This window comes from Lissotriton vulgaris, chromosome 1_1 (assembly GCF_964263255.1).
Source record: "Lissotriton vulgaris chromosome 1_1, aLisVul1.2, whole genome shotgun sequence".
In the NCBI taxonomy this organism is placed as follows: domain Eukaryota; kingdom Metazoa; phylum Chordata; class Amphibia; order Caudata; family Salamandridae; genus Lissotriton; species Lissotriton vulgaris.
In genome coordinates, this window is record NC_141685.1 from 872,777,809 (window position 1) to 872,804,045 (window position 26,237).

At 47.9% G+C, this 26,237-nt stretch overlaps 1 protein-coding gene across 1 annotated transcript in view; it reads left to right on the forward strand.

Moving 5' to 3' along the window:
* Nucleotides 1-26,237, forward strand: part of DDX47 (DEAD-box helicase 47) — a 208,573-nt gene that overhangs the window by 17,136 nt on the left and 165,200 nt on the right. The window contains exons 2-3 of the mRNA XM_086958190.1: nucleotides 10,044-10,137; nucleotides 24,518-24,706. Coding sequence (XP_086814316.1) covers nucleotides 10,044-10,137; nucleotides 24,518-24,706 — 283 coding nt within the window. The remainder of the gene's footprint in view (nucleotides 1-10,043; nucleotides 10,138-24,517; nucleotides 24,707-26,237) is intronic.

A 26,237-nucleotide genomic window follows, 5' to 3' on the forward strand; every position in this document is an offset into this window, starting at 1 on the left:
ATGCGGCGTCAAAATGGCAGCCACCTGACAAAGCTTACTTGTCCTGGAGACCCAATACAGCTGCACAAAATCCACAGCACAGAATCTGCGGTCGCTGCGGATGCCCACCGCCAAACAATAAAGTGAGCTGCCGCACCAGAGATGGAGATCAGCGACGGTCCGGTAATGGGCTGCAGGCTGGAGTGGCCCAGCTGGATGTGCCGTGAGGTGTGATGACCGCTCGCATGGAGCCGCGATTGTGTAGGCGCAGGTGATTAAGTGGGAGCCCCGGTACACTGCGAATATTGGAAGTGCGGGGTTCTGAGACTACGCCGTTTGATTGTGTAGCACTGGAGCGACCGAGCGCCCCCATTAACAAGGCCGGAAGACCACGGCCTGTAAATGGAAAACGGTGCCGCACGGAGCCAAGGCGCTTGGGGCCCTTGTGGTCTAAACTGGTAATAGCTGCCCCGGCGGTAGAGGGGGGAACGTCCTGCCCCTCTGCTGTACATTGAGCTAGTTAAGGGGACGAGGATTACACAGTTTGGCCATGAACTCGCTACAGGATTGATTAAAATGCTGTGAATCAGGAAGAAGGGCGAGTGTGGTGGATTAGAGAGCTGCACGCTGGGAACGAGCGTGAATGTGAAGGTATTAAAGAGACTAACACAGCGTCAGATATAGGAAAGTAAGAGTGATCTGTGGTACGGAGGTGGATTGAGTCCTACATCACATCTACAATAACAATAGAGAGGTTGGCTGGCGGGAAATATGGCTTCACTGGCACTATGGGGAAAACAGACAAACAGCAAGCACTCCTCACCTTTGAAGCCCAAAAACCCACCAGGCCACTGCAGCATGTGCTCTCTGACTCGGAACAGGAGCCACAGGAAAAGGGTGCCACAACGCTGGAGGTTACGCTCCTAGCAATACAGAACAGCCGCAATCAATAGATGGGAAAATTGATGCGTTAAATCTGAGAATGGATCATCTGGCGGCTAAATTAGACAAACAAGGGGCCAGACTGTTTAAGAGCGTATATCAAATTCGGAAGATGGCTTACAAACTGTCATCTCTAAATGCCTAAATATGGATTAGGTGTTGGCAGTAATACAGGCCAAAAATGAGGATTTAGAGGTGCGGTCATGACACAACAATCTCCGAATTACTGGGTTGCCGGAGTTAACAAACACGGGCAGACTGGAGTTGTATATTGAGACAATGCTCAAAGAGATATTCAGGCCTGGAAATGTGTCTGCGGTCCTGTTAGTTGAAAGAGCCCACGGGTCACTCGTGGCATGGCCTGTCTCCAATGCCACGCAGCGCCAGATCATTGCAAAATTGCTTAACTATGCAGACTGGGACAATATGCTGCGCCTTACGAGGGAGAAACAGACTATTCACTATGAAGGGAATTACATTGCATTCTACCCGGATTTTACTGCATCAGTTCAAGTGGCACAACAAGAATTACTGTCAGTAAAGAAGTTGCAAGCCAAACATCTTCAATAAGCAATGCTCTACCTGGCCCACCTGATTATTGAGGTTTGGGGAAATAATTAAGCTGTTTAGCTCAACAAAAATGGCTATGGAATCAGTCAGATCACTCTAAAAGAACCAAAGAGATCAAGCAGACAAGCCGGACGATGAAACCTCTGATGGGGACTAGACAGGCGGCATGAATCGTTGGTGATAGCTGGGCATTGTGGCTGCCAGAAGGTGGTAAGACTGGACACTAAGGGCCAACCATGTAATCTGAGTCATTAACTGGCTGACTGCCGGAGGGGTATTTTGTATTGGGGGCGAGTTTCTGCGGTCTACTGCAGCATGTCGAGGAGAGCTGATATAGAGGCTTTTCAAGTGAACTGGATTGAGTTGAGTCATGAGCGGGGCTATATCTGCCGCCATGGGCCTTGGCTCCCTTATGCTTAACGTATATTGAGTTTACAACAATAATGGGTACACTAGGCCACCTCCCCTATCAACGGGAGGGTTCCCCCCGGCGGGTATAACCCTGAGGCAGATGTGCGATGACTTTAGCAATTTGGGGGGTAATGAAGTGGGTAGGGGGAGGGCTGAATGTTTGTTTGTTGTTGCAGATGCAGTACATGTCATGTATAATGAAGATTGTAGAGCTGCCCAACTGGGGATGGGGGACACCTCACTGGTTCGATAAAGACATACACTGGAAATGCCGGTGCAGGGGGGTGTAATCAGACTGACAACATGGAATGTGCTGGGTTTCAACCCCAAGAAAATAAAGTAGGTGCTGGCATACCGCGACAGGCATGATCTACAGGTGGTGTTGTTGCTGGAAACTCATCTTACGAAACACACCGAACAGAACATAGGGAAGAGGTGGGCTGTTGGAGTGGCCTTGTCATATTCCAAATGCTCCAGGTGTCTTATGTGCTGTTACTGGTGAAAAAATGGACCCACTTTACTCTCACTCTCACTCACACGGAAATTGAGGAACAGGGTAGATTTCTACTGATACAGGGTTGTTTGAGTGGGTCAAGGGTGTTGTTGGTAAACACATACAGCCCAAATGTAGACAATCCTGCATTTTACAATGAGCTTTGGAGATTTATGGGAGCTCTTCCTTCTTCCATGGTGATATGAGGAGACACCTAAATGTATACATCGATCCTCTGTTGGATCGATCAGCCGGGACTGACTGGCATGGGAAACAGGCTGAGGGAATATTACGGGAAACCATGGAAGCTGAGGGATTGGTGGACATATGGAGATTCAGGAACCCCAACTCCAAGGAGGGGACGTATGTGTCCTCTGTGCACGGCACATGATCCCAGTTGGATTATTGGTACGTCTCTAGAGGTGTGCACATGGGTGGTGGGAGTTTTGCACTTGGCTAGGAGGCTGGTGGATCATTCCCCCGTGCTACTGGAGATGGAGATCCCTGCACGTTAGACCTCCGTTTCAATGGAGGCTGCAGCCTATGTCATTGCTGGACCCTGTGTTCTGGGGCACTATAGGCCCTGCTATTATGCATTTTGTTCATGAAAATGAGGGATCGGTGTAGGGTGCTGGGATGTTGTGGGAGGCCTTCAAGGTCACAATACGTGGTGAATGCCTAGGGGTGTAGGCAGGGATTTTGAAATCGCTGCACAATAAATTGCAAAATATTGAAAGCAAGTTAAACACCCTAGAGGGGAAATACAAACCGCGACCCACATGTGCAATATTGGTTTAAGTGAGGGATTTGATCTCAGAGCACAGGGATATTGCTTAGCAAGAAGTGTCATAGTTCTAGAAGATGGAAGGCAAGGGCATATGGGGAAGGGGGTAAACCAGGGTGCTTGCTTACCTGAAAATTAGCGGAACCAAAGGTGCAGGACCACATAGCAGAGATCGTAGGCAGAGACTCAGTCCCACGCTACACAATGCCAGAGATTATGGCAGCCTCATTTGAGTTCTATACTGAGCGCTATGATCCTAGTCCTGAGGCATCAGATGGCGAGGCGGCTAGCTATCTGGATGATGTCACTTTTGGCTGGCTGTCCCTGAGCCAAAGAGAGTACTTAACACAACCCACGACAGTGGAAGAGGTGAGGGACGCTATTCTGGCATTACCGAATGGGAAGGCGGCTGGGATGGACGGACTGTCGAGCGAGTTTTATAAAGCTTACGCAGATAGTTTGGCTCCACACCTGCTAGCTATGCATGCTAAAGCATATGAAAAGGGTGCCTTGCCTCCCACTCTCCGTGATACCTTCATAGTCACTCTTTAAACTGGATAAGTACTCTAGACGTTGTGAGTCATATAGGCCACTCTCAATGATAAATATTGATACCAAAATCCTGGCGAAAGTAACAGCCACTAGACTGCAACCTCTTGTGCCAAATCCGGACCGGACCGGTCGGGGTTTGTGGCTGAGAAATCCACGGCGCACAACTTAAGAACTGTGTTCCCTGTGCTGCATCAATTAAATCCGTATTGAAGACTGTGGTGGTGCTCCTGGACGCCGCCAAGGCATTCGACTCCATACAGTGGGGATATATGTTCAGTCTTACATTGTATGGTGATGTCAGGTGCATTTTTGTTGTTGGTGCTCCTGCTCTACACCAACCCAATAGCGCGGATAAAAATAAATAGTGTAATTGAGATCTGTAGGGGTACTAGGCAGGTGGGCCCCCTATCCCCAGTGCTGTTCTCCCTGGTTTTAGAGCCACTAGTAAAATCAGGCAGCTACATGCACTCGCCGCGCTACAGTTCCGCCAGCGACCTCTTGCCATATTCTTGTATGCTGATGATATGCTTCGATATGTTAGAGAGCCAGAGTGTTGCGGGATCGCAATGAGAGGCCGGAAACCAGGTCGAGTTAAAGATGGTTTTATTTTCCCAAGTACACGTCTGCTCTTAAATCATAGTCTCTAAGGGGAATATGGTGTCTGGTCTGATTTGCGGCTGGTCATCTGTCCTCTTCCGGGGTTACTTGAGTCTTCCTCCCTCCTTGTTGGTAGCTGGCATCTCAGGAGTGGCAGAGCCCGGTGGTTTGAGGAGAAAAGAAACCGAAACAACAACGCTTGTAAGGGGGCTGAAAACAGTGCGTTTGAGAGTAGGGTAGTGGGGGTACACCGCAGACCGTGACGCACGTCTAGAAAAACGAAGTGAAGGTGCTCAGGGAAGGGTGCAAGGAGGTATCAACGGAGGACTCGGTTTTAGTCAGCGGGACTCTCCCTCCTCCCTATTCAACCCATGAACCGATTCCGTACCTGCAATAGCCACGTGGATGGAGGAAGCGTGGTGTCGTCCCGGCACTCGCGGGGCTTTAGGTGTTTCTGTAGCAAGGCTCCTTCTCCTCTCCGCTGCTCCTTTTTCTCTGTAGCTCTTGGCGTCTTCTCCTCCTGTTCCTTCTTCCTCTCTGGTGATCACACTCCTTGGTTCCATAACATCCCCTCTCCTTATTGGGCCAAAGGTGATGGCCGCATCAGGGTGCGGAGTCTCGTGATAAGGGATTCCCCAGTTAAAGGAGCCCTCTCGTATTTCCTACGATGTTTCTAGTGCAGGAAAGGACGGAGAGTTCCAATCATCCTGTTGTGGAGAGACATGAGGGGGAGAGAGTGGTGTTGCAGTCCATCAGTCCATGATGTTTTCAGATTCCACCCCCATCGCCCCCCACCTTATCACACAAAGGTACATCTGGGGCCCCTGATACAGAAATATGTAAGATTTTAGAGATATTCGGGCCGAAGGATCAATTGGGATAAATCTACAATGTTCCCCCTCACACAATGCACCATCCCATATGATTTGGAGTTCCCGCTGGTTTGGACAACAGAACTGGTTAGATACTTATGTATCTGGGTTTATCGCGATCCAGAGGTAGTGGTCTGTATGAACCGGTTATTTCAAAATTAACGGACAAGGTTGCCAGATATACATCTCCCACTGTCATTTGTGGACCGCATTGCCATCATGAAAATGGCTGTACTACCCAAGTTGATGTGTTTGTTTGTGAATATACCTGTAACACTGCCCAATGCTCAATTTAAGTCCATCAAATCATGCATGCTGGCACTAGCATTGTCAGGCAAGCAACTCCAATGCAGCTGGGACAACCTGATAAAGCCGTGTGAGAGGGGAGGCTTCGGCACCCCAGACATGCAATTATATTACTTGTGTGCGCAGGCCCAACTCACACACTAGTGACTCTTCGCATTACATGCTGCACCTGCTGGTAGAAGCAGATGAGACCTATCTAATCCCGCTAACTGCCATGGTACTTCACAGCAGGCCTGAGATTTCTAGATCTGAGATAAATACTGTGGCTAGCACCTCCAAAGCTTGGAGTGGACTGGTAGACATGGCGGCCAGGAAACCTATATACTCACTATCCATGCCCCTGGCGGCACACCCTCATATATCAGTCAAAAATAAAACCAGGGCATTGGGAATCCTGAGAAGCGCTGGGTTGACTACACTGGGTGATCTATACACTGACTTGCATTTTGTGACCCTGGATGCACTCACTGCTGTGCAGCCTTATACGGCGATGCTTGGATTTGTCTACATCGGGCTCCATGCGGATGTGCGGACATTATATCCTGAATTCCCATGCGAGCCGCAGACGTTAAAAGCATTACAGCTGCTACTGACTATTGCATAGCAGAAGGGGTTGATAACAAAACTATGTTAAAAGCATTACAGCTGCTACTGACTATTGCAGAGCGGAAGGGGTTGATAACACAACTATATCACACATCCCTCAGGGAGAACCCAGAAGTTAGATCTACTGCCCTAGATAGATGGAATGGTGTGCTGGAGGCGCCCCTGACTTGGGAGGACTGGGAGTCATGTTGTTCCCTCACAGGATGCCTTGCAGCAAACTGCAACCATAGAATAGTACACTTTAAGTTCATTCAATAAACATACTACTCACCTGCACTGCTTCATCGCTATGGGCTGCAGGAGGATTCCCGGTGTGTGAGATGTGGGGATGATATGGCAGATTTCTTGCACCTTTCCTGGAGCTGTATGCTTATTCACACATTTTTGGCTCGTGTGACAAAAATGTTATTACAAATGGTAATAGAAGAGGGTAAGGTGCACTCCGCAGCTGTGCTTGTTGTGGCTTGTTAAATTGCTTAAGCAGCGCAATCGCAAGCTGGCAGCCATCACTGTGCTGCTGGCCGAAAGACTGGTGGCAAAAAAGTTGGGGGGGTTGGGAATGGCTCCTAAGGTGACAAGATGGCTCAAGGATGTTGTCTATTCTAGAGAACAATTGGACATTTATGCAGAGGAAGTACGTGTTTCTTCTAGACCTAACGACTTATGGGCCCCAGTTAAAGTATTTTTTATTAGAACACCCTGAAATTTTTATAAATGTTAAATTGTGCGCTGCTGCCCAGTTTGGCTATGTGAGTATGCCATGTACTCGTCGGGCAGGGGTGGCAATGGGTACCACTCTCTACTATAAGATTGTATAATACTACTGTGATGCATGGGGCACTGTACTTCATATGAGGTCTTGAATTGGGGCACCCATTCATCTCTTCAGGGGCCCTGAATAGATTGGTACTGACTTTTCTACGCTAGACCTAGCTAGGCAGCATGATCCTGGTCTCTTTGGCTGTCCTTTCGTGCCACTCAGTTATGTATTTTTTGTGCCTCTTTTCTGGGCCCTGAATTGAGTTCCCATAGCATCTTGTGGCAGTGGGTGTCCCATCTTGCTCTCCTGGCTCTTTAGCTGAATTGGCTCGGAGATTTCTTCCAATATCCAAGCTGGAGTTTTTTGTATCTCTTGACCCATTGATTTAGGTACCTATGGTTCCTCTGTTACTTTCTTTGACTTTCATGTTTTAGCTTAGGTTTTATCCCATGTTCAAATATCCCTGAACCTGTTCTGAGTGTCCTTCAAATCCTAGAGGTGGGTGAATCAAGATGTTCTTGTGATTTCTCATCTGCCTCTAGAAAACATTAACTAAACAACACTCTTTGGTCTAGAGGCAGCTTTAGGCTGACTGCTTCTGAATAGAAGAATGTGCAAGCTGGAGATTGTAGAGTGGCTTGTCACTGCCCTCTCTTGTACATTAACACATAGGTAGTTCTATATTTGGGAAGGCTTTGCAAACTAGTCTTTCTGGAGAGCTTATGTAAGGCACCTTAAAGAGGTGTAGTACTTCAGATTCCTGCCCCACTCTTTAAAGTAGACAATAATATGTATTTCGCTCAGTGACCAAGTGTTCATATTGACACAGCACCTTCTTCTAGCTCATAGGTCTGAAGATGCAAGATTTCTGTGTTCTTTTGTCTCTTTTAATGTACTTCATGATTGATACTGGTCTCCAGACGAGTGCCTCCACAGAGTAAGCGTGGTGGATGGCTCTACCGAAGACTACTATTGTTATTAGCTGGATTAAAATATACATTTTTTTGTTAGCAGACAAATTGTGTATACATGGCTTTTTTCTTTTATACTGTTATGGCTAGTTTAAAACTTCAGGTGAGCTTATTTTGAGCCCCATTGGATCGAAGTCTGTAATTTGTTGCACTAATGCATCATCCCATAAAGGACCAATTTGAATTTGTTTTTGCAAGATTTTTTTTCCTAACTGGCAATTTTAGTTCACCTCTGAGTCTAGGATCTTCCAGGAGGTGTGTGCTGCCTTCAGACCTCTGGTGCTAGCTTAACAAGTTTATCTGCTTCGGATCTGTTCATGGTCTCAACTGGGAAATTCATAGCTATGTTGCCATGCATTCATGTAGGTGTTGTATATAATTAAGCTAAGGGCCTCAAAAGAGACCAGGGTCAACCCCTCTTGAAATATTTGTTCATATTTGAAGATTCCCTTTTGCCTTATCTTCAACCTTCTTCTGATTGAGGCATACTAGAATTGTATTCCTTTCAAGGATTTCGCTCCAGCTCAGCTTGTAGTGATTTAATGGGCAAACCTTGTTTTTTATCTGTGTTGCTTGGTGTTCGTTATGCAAGCTTTCGACTGCCAACTTGATGTCAACCTTATAAAGGACGATGGACACCCATCCCGGTAACCAAGTTGGCCTCAGGGAGCTCAAAGTTTTCCCACTTTTTTGCCTTCCTGCCTGGTGCTCTGTATGGCAATCGGTGCACTCTCCCCCAGAAATGAGAGCTCATTGTTAAACGGTCTTAGGCAGAAACAGTGTTCCTAGGTGCAGTACTTCAACGTAATATATATGCTTCTCCCTAGTCTCAATATCTTACATGCTACCTTCCTTCCTGCCGGTCAAACACCTGAGACCGACTCCTGAATACACACTCAACATCAACATGCTCCCCCCCATGCCCCCCACCTCGCTGCCATCGTCGGACAGCATGGGCTATGCATAGTATCCTACACCGACAACACCCAGCTCATCCTCTCCCTCACGAAGAATCCCAAACACACCAGACTCTGCTTCCAGGAAGGAATGAAGAACGTTTCAGTCTGGATGAACACCAGCCGCCTGAAGCTCAACTCGGAGAAGACAGAGGTCCTCGGACCCTCCTCCACCGCCTGGGACAACACCTGGTAGCCTTACACCCTCGGAAACCCACCCGACCACACCCGAAACCTCGGCATCATCCTAGACTCCTCCCTCACCATGAACCGCCAGATCAACACCGTAGCCTCCACCTGCTTCAACTTCCTCCGCAAGACCTTCAAGTGGACCCCCCCCCCCCCAATGCAGAAAGACAGTCACCCACGCACTCATAACCAGCAGACTAGACTACGGCAACACCGGAATCAACAGAACCCTGCTACACAAGCTCAAACCATCCAGAACACCGCAACCAGACTCGTTCTTGGAACCCCACGACACAAGCACATGACCCAGCACCTACAAGACCTCCACTGACTCCCTGTCGAGAAGAGCGTAACCTTCAAGCTACTCACTCACGCATACAAAACCCTCCACAACATCGGAACCAAATACCTCAGTGAGAGAGTCTTCTTCCACATACACAAAAGGAACCTCTGCTCCACCGACCTCGCCCTGGCAGGGACCCCACGCCTCCGCAGAACCAGAGCAGGCGGAAGAGCCTTCTCCTACATCTCAGCAAAGACCTGGAACGAGCTCCCAGTCAACATCAGATGCTCCCCTACTCTGCACACCTTCAGCACGCTATATAAAACCCCTGATTGATAGATTGCTGTGTCAAGTACATCACTGTCTGGGACAAAGGATGCTGATAGGAATGGACAGGACAGCAGGTAACCCTGTTACATGCACCTTTGATACCTGGATGCTTGGGGGGTACAATAATAAGTGGCAGATTGTATGTTAGAGGCTAAGTGATGGTTTTAGAGACTTGGCAATGTAGCTAAGCTTGGGATGAGGGAGGGGGTGCTGGGTTAATGAACAGACTGCAGACAGAGAGCAGCTTGGTGCATGTAGGACTGGTAAATTGTACAGTTGGGGGATTAGTAATGGGAGTTGTGTGCTGAGAGTGAATAGTTTTGTGGGATGGAATACAGGGGTAAAATGACAGTTAAGGGGAGGCACTGGTGTATGCATGAAGATGTTGAAGTAGTTCTTTTCTTCATTCATTTCTGATCATGTTTTAATTTTGATTCCTCAGGGAGTGACTGATGTCTTGTGCGAGACATGTGAGCAGCTGGGATGGAAGCATCCCACCAAGATCCAGGTGGAAGCAATTCCTGTCGCCCTGCAAGGTGAGAGCTGGGGTGGTGGCATTGGACAGGCATGCATGGGATATGAATAGACCTGGGGAGTGATGGAGTATCTTTGAGAGACTGAGCTTGCAGCACTCATGGGAGGGCAAGGAATCAGGAGAGATATGGTTTATATCCCCCTGATAGACTTTAGCACAGTACACTGTACCCTCTGTTCTTCTTTTAATGTATTTTAATGTCTTAACGATTGGATCACATCATGTTTAATAAGTTTATAACTGTGTATATTTTGTTATGTATCTTTTATGATCTGTGATCGAAATAAAGATTTTTGAAACGAAACGATAGGTTTATATGTCCACAGTGGCGGGCAGACCACCATTGAGGCACTGAACGTATATTGCAACAGAGAGGGAAGGGGCATCGAGGAGGAACAGAGTATGTATGAACACTGGTAATAAGTCGAGCGACATGGAGATAGCAAGGTTGCACTGCGTAGTTACATTACCACAAAGAGACTGAATATGCATTGCACCAGGGAGGGATGAAGGGCAACCGGAACTAATCAAATGTGGCCTAGGACCTGAACGTAGATCCAGTTGACCATCATAGGCAGGGAGGGGCATCCAGTAAAGGAGGGCTCATACATTGGACTCAGACAAAGTGTAGGTTTGGAAATGGGAGATTTGAAAGGAACGGGACAGCACATGGACATTGGGGACGAATGGTGACTACTTCAGGTATACAGAAAGGGGCAAGTGTATGCATTGGTGCCCAGGAAGGGACTAGAGCATGCACCTGCTTAGAGGGCAGAAAGTATTCATTGATCATATGAAAAACGTAATGACAGCTAGACAAGGGAGTAGCCAGAAAATGAAAATATCCCCAGTTTGAGCCATTCCTTGAGTCACACCGAGCACACAAAGCTAACAAACCCAAACCTTCTAGGACTAATTCCGTTCACATATTCTTCTACCTCACTAGGATCTGTCAATCAATACTATCACTTCTCAATCTTTTCATTCATCCATCTGCTCTTCCCTTGCTACCCATTCACCAAAGGGAAAACCTCTTTGTGGAGTCCCCCAGGGCTCTTCTCTTTCGCCTCTTTTATTTAATTTATATTTGCAACCCTTGATTCGTGCACTACAGTATATGGATGTTCTGGTTTTCAACTATGCAGATGACCTGCAACTCATTTTTAACATACAACCAACTACTGCCTCGGAGGTCAATCTGCAATCTGTTATGACTTACATTAGCAACTGGATGAGCCTGAACCAGTTGAAATTGAACCCCGACAAAACTGAGCTAATTTTGACAGGCGGTGCCTCTAATCCATGGAGCTCCAACTTTTGGCCCCGTCGTTTGGGTCCCCCGCCTGTCTTTACCCCTACGGTAAAAAGTTTGGGGGTAAAAATCAGCAACGATCTGTCAATGCAATCCCAGATCAGCTCTTTGGTGTCGGTCTGCTTCTTTCTTCTGCTGAAAATTAAAAGAATAAAAAGATTTCTTTCCTCAGAAGCGCTAACCCTGGTTATTTTAGCGCTCTTAATATGCCGTTTAGATTATGCTAATTCCCTTTATGTGGGCATCCCGGCATATCAAACACAGCGCCTTCAACTCATTCAAAATCAGGCGGCCAGATTAATTCTGCACCTCCCTACCTGCCAGAATGTAAAACCCTCTTTGAAGAAACTGCATTGGCTCCCGGTGATCCAACGTGGTGCCTTTAAGCCTGGCTGTATTACATATAAGCCACTGTCCGACGCCCGCCCAAAGTTCATTCACAACAGGCTCAAGAAATACACTCCCCTCCGTACTCTCCGATCTGCAGGCCAATCCTTATTGACCATTCCCAGGTCCAGGCGCAGAAAACACGGAGGTCTTCGTTTCTCGACACTTGCCCCTCAACTATGGAACTCTATTCCCCTTGCAATTCGCACTACCGGTACCTTTTTCCAGTTTAGAAAGCAACTAAAAACCTGGCTCTTTCAACAAGCCTATATTTAATCTGAACCACTGTTTTTATCAGGAGCCCGTCCCCTTTAGCGCCAAGAAACCTATCCAGTGAACGTTGTGCTTTACAAATATTTTTTAACATAACATTCACTCATCCAACTATACATTCATCCATCCTTTACCCTTTCTTATTGATGTCCATCCTTTCACCCAGGATAGCCATGGATCTATCCATCTTAGCATTCCATCCATTTACTCTTCCTTCCTCCCTCCACCTGTTTACCTGTCCATTCTTCCATCTTCTCATACCTTTATTTATTGTTCTTTTCACGCTTGTCTATTCTTTGACCTTTCCCTATAATATTCCGCTCACCCTTAGAGCCATCCTTTTACCCAGTCATCTATTGATCCTTTCATCCCGCCATCTATTTATTCACAAATACTTTCAAACTTCCTCTTTCCTTTCACATTTTATCCCTCTTTAATTTTTTTCTTCCTTTCTCGTCCAATTTTCCCCCAATCCTTGCTTTTACATGTTTCTTTCTCTGTTACGGTTTCCATTTCATCAATCTCACTCTGTTTTTCCTTGTTTCATCCTTTCATCACTGTATATTTCTACCCTAGGACCACGCCCCCTGTCATAAAATTCCTTGACATTGTTCTTTATGAGCATTTGCTGCAACCCTGCAGGCAGGAGAGGCCCATACATAATTAGGTGGGACCGAGTTCACCAGTCCTTGGTAGTCAGTGGAACCCCCGCTTGAACCGCCATGACACCCCTACAGATAGGGCGGGATAGAAGTATGTTACAAAACAGAGAATAGTTTATTGCCTTTTTAGGTCTCGTTGAAGCAATGCGTAAGCATTGTTCGGCGAGATATATAGTAAGTGACTTTCAAAACTCTGAACACTGCGGATTCCATGCAGTTCACGTGAAATGCGTGTGCACAGAAATCCGCCCCCAAGCAAGACAAGCCAAGAACATCAAAGCGACCGGCTGCTTTGAGTCCATTTGCCACCAGCCACTTCACGCGCTCTGCAGGTCATAAACGGCCATCTGCTTGTGAATGCTGGCATGCTTGCCCAGCCCCCTCCCAGCGCTCGTGGCACATGACAAGCTGAAAAGCTTTTGCTAATTATTATTTGTCATAAATGAATTAGTAATACTTGGCTGATACAGTGATTCAGGTTATTATCATGCATATCTGCCTATGTAGTCCTTTCCTCCCCTCTAGTGGGTTTCACTGGTATTACCACTAACATTCGGAACTTTAACAGGCGAAGGAAGAGAAGATTTTTAAGGCCGTCAACAGACATTTCTTTTCCGATCCCTGTGCTATCGGGCTACAACTTTTGTGGTAGTTATAACATGCCTCGCAATTTTGCTCGGTTAAATTTTGGAAAGAAAAACCCACCTAATTCTACCTGGAAAAAAACCTGTTCAATACCGGAACATGTGGAGTTTAATGCGCAAAGCACTAAAATAAGCAAGTTGTTCCCCATTTAAAGGATACAACTTGTAATGCACGAAAATTCTTATACCTTTTACATTTCTATCCCCATGAATAATAATCTCCTTCCCAGCAGTAATGAGGGCCTACATAATTGAACCAGTCAGAATTTATTATAAGTGCCGTAATCACCAATTTTATTAAAATCTTCACCACTGGTTACATTTTTAGCAGGTCAAACTTGCAGACTTTAAAGAATAAAAAAAAGAGAAAAATGCCAGGGCAAGGTCATGTTATTCCCGATTGTCATGGCAAAACTAGAGATAGGCAATAATTAATGCGCCTTATCAATTCAAAGCACTAGTGTCGGATTTCATCGACTACATTCACTAACTATTTGAACTCATGGGAGCTCCTAATCAAACCAAAGTGGACAATACAGGTTTTGGAACACTGGCAGTAACAATGGATCAAAAAGACCCAGAGGATTGATTATGTAATTACTTTGTGAATTGCAAGTATACACTAAAATATTTGTCAAGCAATCTGGCAGCCTGTATGTATATATATATGGCATTCCACGCGCACAGAGCTAGCGCTGTACAGGGTCAAAGATAACATAAAGTTGCTGAAAATATATTAGAAATATATATTTTTATAATCTGTACTCCAGAAAGGACATAAGGCCTGATGCATGAAATGTCTTTTTGCAGAAACTTATCGCAAATTGCGCACTTTTATAGGTCTCGTTGAAGCAATGCGTAAGCATTGTTCGGCGAGATATATAGTAAGTGACTTTTAAAACTCGAAACACTGCGGATTCCATGCAGTTCATGTGAGAAATGCGCGTGCCCAGAAATCCGCCCCCCACCCCTCCCACCAAGCAAGACAAGCCAATAACATCAAAGCGACTGGCCGCTTTGAGTCAATTTGCCACCAGCTACTTCACGCGCTCTGCAGGTCATAAACAGGACCATCTACACGTGAATCCTGGCATGCTTGCCCAGCCCCCTCACAGCGCTCGTGGCACATGCATTCTTTTGTGTCAAATTTGCTGATCAGCTTCAACCAGTGCCCGACATCGTACCCCAGTTCTACTCTCTCTCACAGACTCTCTCTCTCTCACACACTCTCTCTCTCACACTCTCTCTCTCACACTCTCTCTCACGGGAAACATCACTTACAACGAAACTTTTACAACGCACTACCATTACAACGCAACCATTACAACGCAAACCATTACACCGCATTGCGCTGGGGGGGCGCTCTAGGATAGGGAATATATTTAATTTACTATCCAACACCTTCCCTACTATCCACGGGGACTGGAGTTGGAATAGTAAATTAAATAATTCACTATCCAGCGCCTAAAAGCACTATGCGTTGTAATGGTATGCAATGTAAAAACCGCGTTGTAAAGGCAGGTGTTGTAAAAGCCTGCGTTGTAACGTCATACATCCCTCTCTCACACTCTCTCTCACACTCTCTCACACTCTCTCACTCTCTCTCTCACACTCTCTCTCTCTCACACTCTCTCTCACAATCTCTCTCACACTCTCTCTCACAATCTCTCACAATCTCTCACAATCTCTCACAATCTCTCTCTCACACTCTCTCACACTCTCTCACACTCTCTCACACTCTCTCACACTCTCTCACACTCTCTCACACTCTCTCACACTCTCTCTCACACTCTCACACACTCTCTCTCACACTCTCACACACTCTCACACACTCTCTCACACTCTCACACACTCTCTCTCACACACACACACTCTCTCTCACACACTCTGTCTCAAATGTCTCTCGCACACTCTGTCTCTCGCACACTCTGTCTCTCGCACTCTGTCTCACACACTCTGTCTCGCACACTCTGTCTCGCGCACTCTGTCTCGCGCACTCTGTCTCACGCACTCTGTCTCACACACTCTGTCTCACGCACTCTGTCTCACGCACTCTGTCTCACGCACTCTGTCTCACGCACTCTGTCTCACGCACTCTGTCTCACGCACTCTGTCTCACACACTCTGTCTCACACACTCTGTCTCACACACTCTGTCTCACACACTCTGTCTCACACGCTCTGTCTCACACGCTCTGTCTCACACGCTCTGTCTCACACGCTCTGTCTCTCACACGCTCTGTCTCACACGCTCTGTCTCACACGCTCTGTCTCACACGCTCTGTCTCACACGCTCTGTCTCTCACACGCTCTGTCTCTCACACGCTCTGTCTCTCACACGCTCTGTCTCTCACACGCTCTGTCTCTCACACGCTCTGTCTCTCACACGCTCTGTCTCTCACACGCTCTGTCTCTCACACGCTCTGTCTCTCACACGCTCTGTCTCTCACACGCTCTGTCTCTCACACGCCCTGTCTCTCACACGCTCTGTCTCTCACACGCTCTGTCTCTCACACACTCTGTCTCTCACACACTCTGTCTCTCACACACTCTGTCTCTCACACACTCTGTCTCTCACACACTCTGTCTCTCACACACTCTGTCTCTCACACACTCTGTCTCTCACACACTCTGTCTCTCACACACTCTGTCTCTCACACACTCTGTCTCTCACACACTCTGTCTCTCACACACTCTGTCTCTCACACACTCTGTCTCTCACACACTCTGTCTCTCACACACTCTGTCTCTCACACACTCTGTCTCTCACACACTCTGTCTCTCACACACTCTGTCTCTCACACACTCTGTCTCTCACACACTCTGTCTCTCACACACTCTGTCTCTCACACACTCTGTCTCTCACACACTCTGTCTCTCACACACTCTGTCTCTCACACACTCTGTCTCTCACACACTCTGTCTCTCACACACTCTGTCTCTCACACACTCTGTCTCTCACACACTCTGTCTCTCACACACTCTGTCTCTCACACACTCTGTCTCTCACACACTCTGTCTCTCACACACTCTGTCTCTCACACACTCTGTCTCTCACACACTCTGTCTCTCACACACTCTGTCTCTCACACACTCTGTCTCTCACACACTCTGTCTCTCACACACTCTGTCTCTCACACACTCTGTCTCTCACACACTCTGTCTCTCACACACTCTGTCTCTCACACACTCTGTCTCTCACACACTCTGTCTCTCACACACTCTGTCTCTCACACACTCTGTCTCTCACACACTCTGTCTCTCACACACTCTGTCTCTCACACACTCTGTCTCTCACACACTCTGTCTCTCACACACTCTGTCTCTCACACACTCTGTCTCTCACACACTCTGTCTCTCACACACTCTGTCTCTCACACACTCTGTCTCTCACACACTCTGTCTCTCACACACTCTGTCTCTCACACACTCTGTCTCTCACACACTCTGTCTCTCACACACTCTGTCTCTCACACACTCTGTCTCTCACACACTCTGTCTCTCACACACTCTGTCTCTCACACACTCTGTCTCTCACACACACTCTCACTCTCTCACACACAGTAGAGTCTTGCGCCACCACTCTAGCGCCACCACTCTAGCGCCACCACTCTAGCGCCACCGCTCGATCCACCCACCGCTCGATCCAACTCCACCCTCCAACTCCACCCTCCAACTCCACCCTCCAACTCCACCCTCCAACTCCACCCTCCAACTCCACCCTCCAACTCCACCCCCTCCAACTCCACCCCCTCCAACTCCACCCCCTCCAACTCCACCCCCTCCAACTCCACCCCCTCCAACTCCACCCCCTCCAACTCCACCCCCTCCACCCACTCCAACTTCAAATCCAAATCCACCCTCCAAGTCCACCCCAGTGTTTGTAATATCAATACATGTAAGTCAAATAAATACAACACATATTGTATTACAAATGATATAGGTGTCACATTTGCAAAAGTTATAACTATTAGCGTTGTAAATGACAAAGCAATTATTTTCACTATTTTCCACAACAAAACATTAAAATAAAATTGGTCATTTACAATAGCAATAACTCAAACTTTCCAAATGAGAAACCTATTGCATTGCATTTTAACTCCCTGTTAACTTCTGCTGATCTCATGCTCACTTTCACCACACCTCCTTCTCCCACTCCCTATTCTATTCTCTTCTCCTGTGCTGATCTACTGCTCTTTTCCACCCCACCTCCTTCTTTAACTCCCTGTTCTCTTCTGTTGTGCTGATCTGTTCTCTTGTCTTTTTCCGTGCAGAACTGCTGATCTCTCCCACCCTGCCTCCTTCTCTAACTACATGTTCTCTTCTCTTCTCATGTGCTGATCTGCTGCTCTCTTCCAACCCGCCTCCTTCTTTAACTCGGTTTTCTTCTCCTATGCTAATCTGCTGTTCTCTTCCACTCGCCTCTTTCTCTAACTCCCTGTTCTATTCTCCTGTGCTGATCTGCTGCTCTCTTCCACACACCTACTTCTCTAACTCCCTGTTCACTTCTCTTCAACCCGCCTCCTTCTCTACCTCCCTGTTCTCTTCTCCCGTCCTGTTCTGCTGCTCTCTTCAACACCACCTCCTTCTTTAACTCCATGTTCTCTTCACCTGTGCTAATCTGCTGCTCTCTTCCACCCACCTCCTTCTGTAACTCCCTGTTCTCTTCTTTTAGCCCTCTGCTGACCTGCTGCTCTCTTCCACCCACCTCCTTCTCTAACTCCATGTTCTCTTCTCTTCTCCTGTGCCGATCTGCTGTTCTCTTCTACCTGCCTCCTTATTTAACTACCTGTTCTCTTCTCCTGTGCTGTTCTGCTGCTCTCTTCCACCCGCATCCTTCTTTAACTCTGTTCTCTTCTCCTGTGATAATCTTTAAGCGATCTTCTATCCGCCTACTTCTCTAACTCCCTGTTCTCTTCTCCTGTGCTGAACTGCTGATCTCTTCAACACGCATCCTTCTTTAACTCCCTGTTCTCTTATAATATGCTGATCTGCTGCTCTCTTCCACATACATCCTTCTGTAACCGCACACTCACATACATACAGCCATGCACGCACACACATACAACACACATACAACCACACACACAACCACACACACCCAACCACACACATCTATCTATCGCCCTCACTCTATCTATCGCCCTCACTCTATCTATCGCCCTCACTCTATCTATCGCCCTCACTCTATCTATCGCACTCACTCTATCTATCGCCCTCACTCTATCTATCGCCCTCACTCTATCTATCGCCCTCACTCTATCTATCTTTCGCCCTCACTCTATCTATCTATCGCACAACAACAGCATCACTCAGGGGCACCACAACATCACTATGCACTACCACAGCATCACTGAACGCAACAGCATCACTTGTCGCCACCACAACATCACTCAGCGCCACCACAGTATCAATCTGGGCAAACATTCAACAACTCATTCAAATATGTTCTCTCAATGTTTCAAGCTTTATTACAAATGTCACAAGTTTTTTTTATTTCACTTCTGTTCTTATATTTTAGTCACGATAAAATGCACTGAACATAATCTTCACAAAAGTTATTTACAACAGTTTAAGCTATTGCCAAATTACTTTTAAGTATTAATTATTAAAAAAAATATTTGTAAAATCAATACTTCTAAGTCACGTAAATACAAAACATGTTGCATTAAAAATGCTATAGGTGTCACATGTGAAGTAGTGTGGCTCACTGGTTAGAGGCGGCAGACCCGAGAGCAGAGGACGGCCCGGGACCAGGGTTCGATTCCCGGCGCGGCAGGTTTCTGGACCAGGGTCAGAGGACTCGATAATTCTCTCGCCTCGGTGCCCACTCTGATCAGCGATCACACTCGGCAACTCTGGGCATTAGCTTGCCTCATCTTCACTAACGGCCCCACCAGACCGCCGGGGATGCCTGGTCTCACCCTGGAGATACCCACTAAGGGACCATCTCTCAGGGAAGCCAGGAAGGGTTTCGCAGCGGTCGAAGCGCCTTGGGACCCTACGGGTAAGTAGTGCGCTATATAAATGCCTATACATTTACATACATACATTTACATTGTCAAAAAATAAAAGTATTACCATTGTAAATGACAAAGCTAATAATTTCACAATTTTCAAAAATCAATCAATCAATCACAGGCATTTATATAGCGCACTACTTACCCGGAGGGTCTCAAGGCGCTAGGGGAAGGGGGGGGGGGGGGGGGGGGGGGGAGTGCTGCTACTGCTCGAATAGCCAGGACCTTCCTCCCGTTGTCATTCTTCGGATGCGGGGGACGGCGGCGAGGGCGTGGCTGGCTGATCGGAGATGTCGTTTGGGAGCGTAGAAGTTGATGCGGTTGTTGAGGTAGCTGGGGCCTTGATCGTGTAGGGCTTTGTGTGCATGGGTGAGGAGGCGGAAGGTGATTCTTTTGTTGACGGGAGCTAATGCAGGTCTCTCAGATGTCCGGAGATGTGGCTGTGTCGTGGGATGTCGAGGATGAGTCTGGCTGAGGCGTTCTGGATCCGCTGGAGTCTCTTCTGGAGCTTGGCGGTGGTTCCGGCGTAGAGGGCCTTGCCGTAGTCCAGTCGGCTGGTGACGAGGGCCTGGGTGACCGTCTTCCTGGTCTCGGTGGGGATCCACCGGAAGATCTTCCGTAGCATGCGCAGGATGTTGAAGCATGACGAGGAGACGGCGTTGACTTGTCTGGTCATGGTGAGGGAGGAGTCCAAGATGAAGCCCAGGTTGCGTGCGTGGTCTGTCGGTTTGGGTGCGCTGCCCAGGGCGGGGGGCCACCAGGAGTCGTCCCAGGCGGAGGGTGAGGAGCCCAGGATGAGGACCTCCGTCTTGTCTGAGTTCAGTTTCAGGCGGCTGATCGTCATTTTGTGGTATATGTTTGTGGTATACTTATATAGCGCAACCTGTCACCACTAAGGGCATCCTGGCGCTTTTGACCCATGATCCAAGCAAAAGCAGTAGCTCAACCCGTCCTAGGGAAAAGGTAAGTTTTCAGAGCCTTTCTGAAGGCTAAGAGTTCCTCAAGACTTCTCAGGAATAAAGGCAGGGAGTTCCAAAGTTTGGCCGCCGCTACTCTGAACGAACGCCCACCCATCCTCACTCTCTGAAATCTAGTAGCCTGGACGACGAGGAACGTAAAGCTCGAGATGGAAGATACCAGGCAAACATTCGCCGCAGAGGGATTGGGCCCAGGCCATGGATAGCCCTGAACACAATACACGCTGCTTTATAGCGCACGCGTAAATGGACCGGCAGCCAATGGAGTTCCTGCAACGCTGCCGTGGAAGAGCTGTGGTAGGGGCGGGAAAGGGCGAGTTTGGCAGCCATATTTTGCACCCTTTGAAGCTTGCCCAGAAGTGTTAACGGGGCCTCCAGAAGCAGTGCGTTACAATAGTCAAGTCGGCTTAGGATGGTATTTCGCACTACTTCTGGTCTGGCTTGCTCAGGGAGAAGGGGTAAAACCTTGCGCAGCATGCGGATCAGCATCATGCACGTTGAGGTGGTCTTATTCACGTGCAGATCCAGCTGCAGGTTGGGCCCAAAAATGACGCCCAGATTGCGCGCCGATTGTGCGGCTGACACCGTCTCTGAAAAGGACGGGGGCCAAAAGTCATCTGGGAGATCTCGGGGAACTCGGTCAGTGGAACAGTGCAGGACCTCTGTCTTGGTTCCATTGAACTGCAACGAGTTCAAACGGAGCCATTCCGCTGTAGCCTGCATGCACCGGTGAAAAGTCTCCAATGGGACTGCATCCTGTCCCTCCAGCGAAAAGACCAGCTGGGTATCATCCGCATAATTGAATGCGGAGATACCAAATGATTTAATGAGCTGGACTAGAGGGCGGAGGTAGATATTAAAGAGTATGGGGCTGATGGCCGAGCCCTGGGGTACTCCTTGTCCCACTCTCCGCTCCTCTGAGCTGAAGGGAGGTAGCGAAACCCGTTGCTGACGGCTATCCAGGTAGGAGATTAACCAGTCCCTGGCCTTGTCTTTGACCCCGCATTCTTCCAACCTCGAAATCAAGGTAGGATGACTGACCGTGTCGAACGCGGCCGACATATCGAGCAGCACCAAAAATGCTGCCCGACCACTGTCGACTCGCGCCCGCAGATTGTCTAATACGGTCACCAACGCGGATTCCGTCCCGTGAGCTGGGCGAAAACCGAATTGCGTCTCATCCAACCAGGTGTTCCCTTCTAAGAAGCCGGACAGAGTGCGGGTAACCAACTTTTCCATGATTTTAACCGGAAAAGGAAGCAGGGAGATTGGCCGGTAGTTAGAAAGGCACACAGGGTCGAGCGTAGGTTTTTTTAAGAGCGGCGATACCACTGCCTTCTTCCAACAGCCCGGTACAGTCCCTGTTTCAAACGACTGGCAGCAGATGGCATGCAAGGGCTGGAAGAGATCCTCTTGAAACACCTTCCATAATTTTGGAGGAAGAGGATCCAGAGGCGAGCCAGATGAAATCGTAAGGGCTAAACTGCCAAACTCCTCCAAGGAAGGAAGGGGAAAGCTACTCAGCTGGGGTCGACTGTCCACAATCGCCGGAGCTCCCAAGCTGAGAGCCGGATCCAAAGAGGGAGGAGAAAAGCTACTCAGCTGGGGTCGACTGGCCACAATCGCCGGAGCTCCCAAGCTGAGAGCCGGATCCAAAGAGGGAGAAGAAGAAAAGCTACTCAGCTGGAGTCGACTGGCCTCACTCGCCGGAGCTCCCAAACTGAGGGCCAAATCCAAGGCTGGGGGGGGAGAGCCACTCAGCTGGTGTCGACTGGCCTCACTCGCCGGAGCTCGCAAGCTGAGGGCCGGATCCAGAAGAGGGGAAGGAAAACTACTCCGCTGGGGTCGACTGGCTTCCAACGCCGGAGCTCCCAAGCTGGGGGGCTGATCCGCTGGACGGGGTCGACTGGAGGGCGTGGCCGGAGCTTCCAAACAGGTGAGCGACCCTCTGCAGGGGTCGACTGGCCATCTCCTCCGGAGCTCCCGCCTCAGTGGTGGGATTGACTTGATCCTGCAGACCCGCTAAGATTTTACGGATTTTCTCCTCGAAGGCATCCGCAAGTGAGTCACAAAGAGCTTGCGATGACGGGACTGCACTAGCCACACACGTAGGGTGGGCAAGGTCCCTAACGATTTTAAAGAGGGCCTGGGCCTTGTTTGGGGCCTGATTCAAGGTAGATTCAAGATAGGTCGCTTTAGCCATCTTGATTTGAGCCTTGTATTTTTGCATAGCAGACCTAAACACCATTTTCTCAGAGTCTAAATACTGTTTCCTCCAGACCCTTTCTGCGCGTTTACAGTCAAGTTTAAGCTGGCGTAGTTCACTCGTGTACCATGGGCTGGCTCGATTCACCCTTCCTCGTGACTTCCGAAGGGGTGCCAACTTATCCAGCGAACTCGATATGGACTGGCAGAAGAGGGTATAGCTCTCTTCAGCTGTGTTGCCAAGCTTAAAATCCTTACCTCGGCTACGTCTTTCATCCCTTCATGAAGGTTGGCTCTGGCGGCGGCGGGGTCGTTGGTCAGGGAGAGGACCAGCTGGGTGTCGTCCGTGTAGGAGATGATGTTCAGGTTGTGTTGGCGTGCGATGGCCGCGAGGGGGCTCATGTAGACGTTGAAGAGGGTGGGGCTCAGCGAGGATCCTTGAGGGACGCCGCAGATGACTTCGGTGGCCTCTGACTTGTACGGTGGTAGACGGACTCTCTGTGTTCTTCCGTTGAGGAAGGAGATGATCCAATCCAGTGCCTTCTCCTGGATTCTGACGTTGCTGAGGCGCTGCACTAGGGTGCGGTGGCAGACAGTGTCGAATGCCGCGGAGAGGTCTAGGAGGATGAGGGCCGCTGTTTCTCCGTTATCCATCAGGGCTCGGATGTCATCGTTGGCAGCGATGAGGGCGGTCTCGGTGCTGTGGTTGGCTCGGAATAAAAAAATTGTCATGTACAGGACCAATAACTCAAACTTTCCTAATGCGAGACCTATTGCATTGCAAATGCTTGTGGAATATGGCCAAAGGTGTAAAGGACTCGAAAAGCAACGGCATTGATGTAGAAGAAGGCTGTCCTGGCAGTCTTGCACTCGTGTAAATCATTGCTACTTGCCTCAAGTAAATAAATATGGTTTTCGAGACCTCTGGCTATATCTCTCTAAGGAATCTGGGGTGGGTGGAATCTGTTGTTGGCCTCTTTTCTCAAAGCAGGCAACTGTTCGTATACAGCAGTCAAAGTGCATGATAAAAAAATAAACAAGCCCCCTGACATAACAGCAGCACCTTTTGAGGTGAACAAACAAAGACTCAAACATGGATCCTCTGAGTGAGAGGATGTGGTGCAGCAGTCAGAGCTGCCAACTGAGGAGCAGGGTATCTGTTTTCGAGCCTCTGCGTCTGCTCAACATCCTGTGAATCTGGGCAAATTACTAAATCTTACGCCGGCCAGCGCAAAAATGTACTAATTTTAAAGTTAAAATAAAAAAGGCAGCCATGTCGGAGGGATGGAGGGGGCGGGCATGCAGTGTTGTGGGAGGGGTGGGGTGTACAGCACAGGGATATTAAGTGGGCAGGCAAGTGAAGCTGCTCAAGCGAAGGTTACAGAACACTTGAGCAAAGGCAAGCCAACACTAAAGAGTGCTCTCGTAGCTCTCTAAGTAAACCGACGAGTAAGAGCACGTAATGAGGACAGTCCTCATGTGAGGATACAAAAGTCCAAAAGGAGGGACTCCTAATGGTATTAGCCAAACAAAAGCCAGCATTTCCAAAGGACATAATAAGGAACCAATTAAAAATATGGGCAGTACTCCAAGCCCAGATTCTGAATACAGCATATCTCGAAGAGACTGCGCATGCGCTGCCTAGGCGAGACCTAAATAACTTAGATAACACAATTTTACTAATTTACTCACCTGTTATGTAATGTCCTGCAGCTCAAAGCGTCTCTTTTTAGGTTGTCCTCTCCTGAAAATGTAATCTGTTCCTTTTGTTGTTCCTGTGTTCCATTAGTAAATGTTAGCAAAGATTTGGTGTTTTCTTGGGTTTGGCACAGTACATCATTGTCTTGTTGAGCTATGTTTGTGGTTATACCTTCATGATCACTCACTCTCTCTCCTCCACAGGGCGCGATATCATTGGACTGGCTGAGACGGGCTCAGGGAAGACCGGGGCCTTTGCTTTGCCCATCCTGCAGCACCTCCTTGAGGCCCCCCAGCGGCTGTTTGCTCTGGTACTGACCCCCACGCGTGAGCTCGCCTTCCAGATTTCTGAGCAGTTTGAAGCCCTTGGATCGTCCATTGGAGTCAAGAGTGGTAAGATAACACCTATATGTAAACAGTGGGGGCCTTGGGAAGAGTAAGCAGTGTAGCACTGCTTGTGAGGTATTTTTTTCGAGTACCGGGGCCGGCAGGAGTTACTTGACAGTATCTCGTTTTGGTTGCTGCCATTTAATATTGGTATCCCAGTTCTACAATACTGGTAAACTCCAAAGTGGACAAGCTTGTTGTTAATTAGACACTTGACTCTGAGTGTAAAGAGGGAAAACAGTCAGGGAGTGCTGCAGATGTCAGAGGGGAACCGGCTTTACATCAAGGTAAATACATTGTATGCATTTGCCTCGAATTCTTTAGCACGCATGCTTTCACTGCTATTATGCATTTACATTGCAGACCAATACCACATATTTAACGTAAGTATGAGGGGTGGGGTGGTCTCCCCCTACAAATACATTGTTTTTAAATATAAAAACAATGCATGGTATTGGCATGCGATGTGAATGCATAATCGAGGTAAAAACATGCGTGCTAACAAATTTGAGGTAAAGGCATGCGATGCGTGTACCAGCGTTGTACTGTCGTACAACCATTTTGTCTGAGGTGTTGGAAACTCAGATAAAATATGACTCATTGAATTCCTCTGAAACTCAATGTTGAGCCAGGACCGTAACTTAAAAGAAAAACAGCTCTTAGTAACTAGAATTTCAACAAGCATTTGCGATGCAGTCTGTCTCGCATTTGCAAGAGTTAGATCTAAAGGCATTGTAAATGACAATGTCTTTTACCATGTGTTTCGGTTTGAAGTGGATATATGTGGTTTGGAATGGAATTATGTGGTTTGAATTGGAATTAGTTGTTGAACTGGGTGGTGTACTAGAATTATGCGGCATGGTGGATAGGGGTGAGAGCTGTGCTGCACAGAATAGATAGAAAGGAAGATAAGTTTTTTGTGCACAGAGTGTTGAATGAACTCCAGGTAGAGGAGCAGAGTTTGTGAGAAAGAAGGGGAGAGCAGACCACAGACGCATAAAGAGGATGTGCCTGTGTATGCAGAATACACCCCAAGAAGATGAGGAGCGTATGGGTTTGAGGGACGGAAATCTTGAAAAGGCACAGGAAAGAAATTGTGCTTGAAGACCTGAAGTGAACCAGAATGAGAGAGGCAGGAAAGTGCGAGCGAGAGAGCGGTGTGAGAGAGAAGGATGAGTGAGAGGGGCATCCAGAGAGGAGGGGGAGACGAGACCAGCGCTAGGAGGTACAAGAAGGAAGCATGTGTGGCCAGTCAATATAGAGAGGAGCTGGGGAGTGTGAGGGAGGGTTCAGTTCAGTTCTTTTATTTGTTTCAAAGGTTAAAAACCATCATGAAAATACATAGTAACAATAATACATGATCTCACAAAAACATTCTGAATACCATGACATTTTTTTAAAAAGAACGACAGGTTAAAAAGGTTCTTGTGAGTAATAGAAACAGAGTACAAATATAAAGCAGACCCCATGTGACTTTTTGGTTTCCTCCCAAACCCACCAATTTCATCAGCCCCTTGTGTTTCTTAGTTTAAAAGCA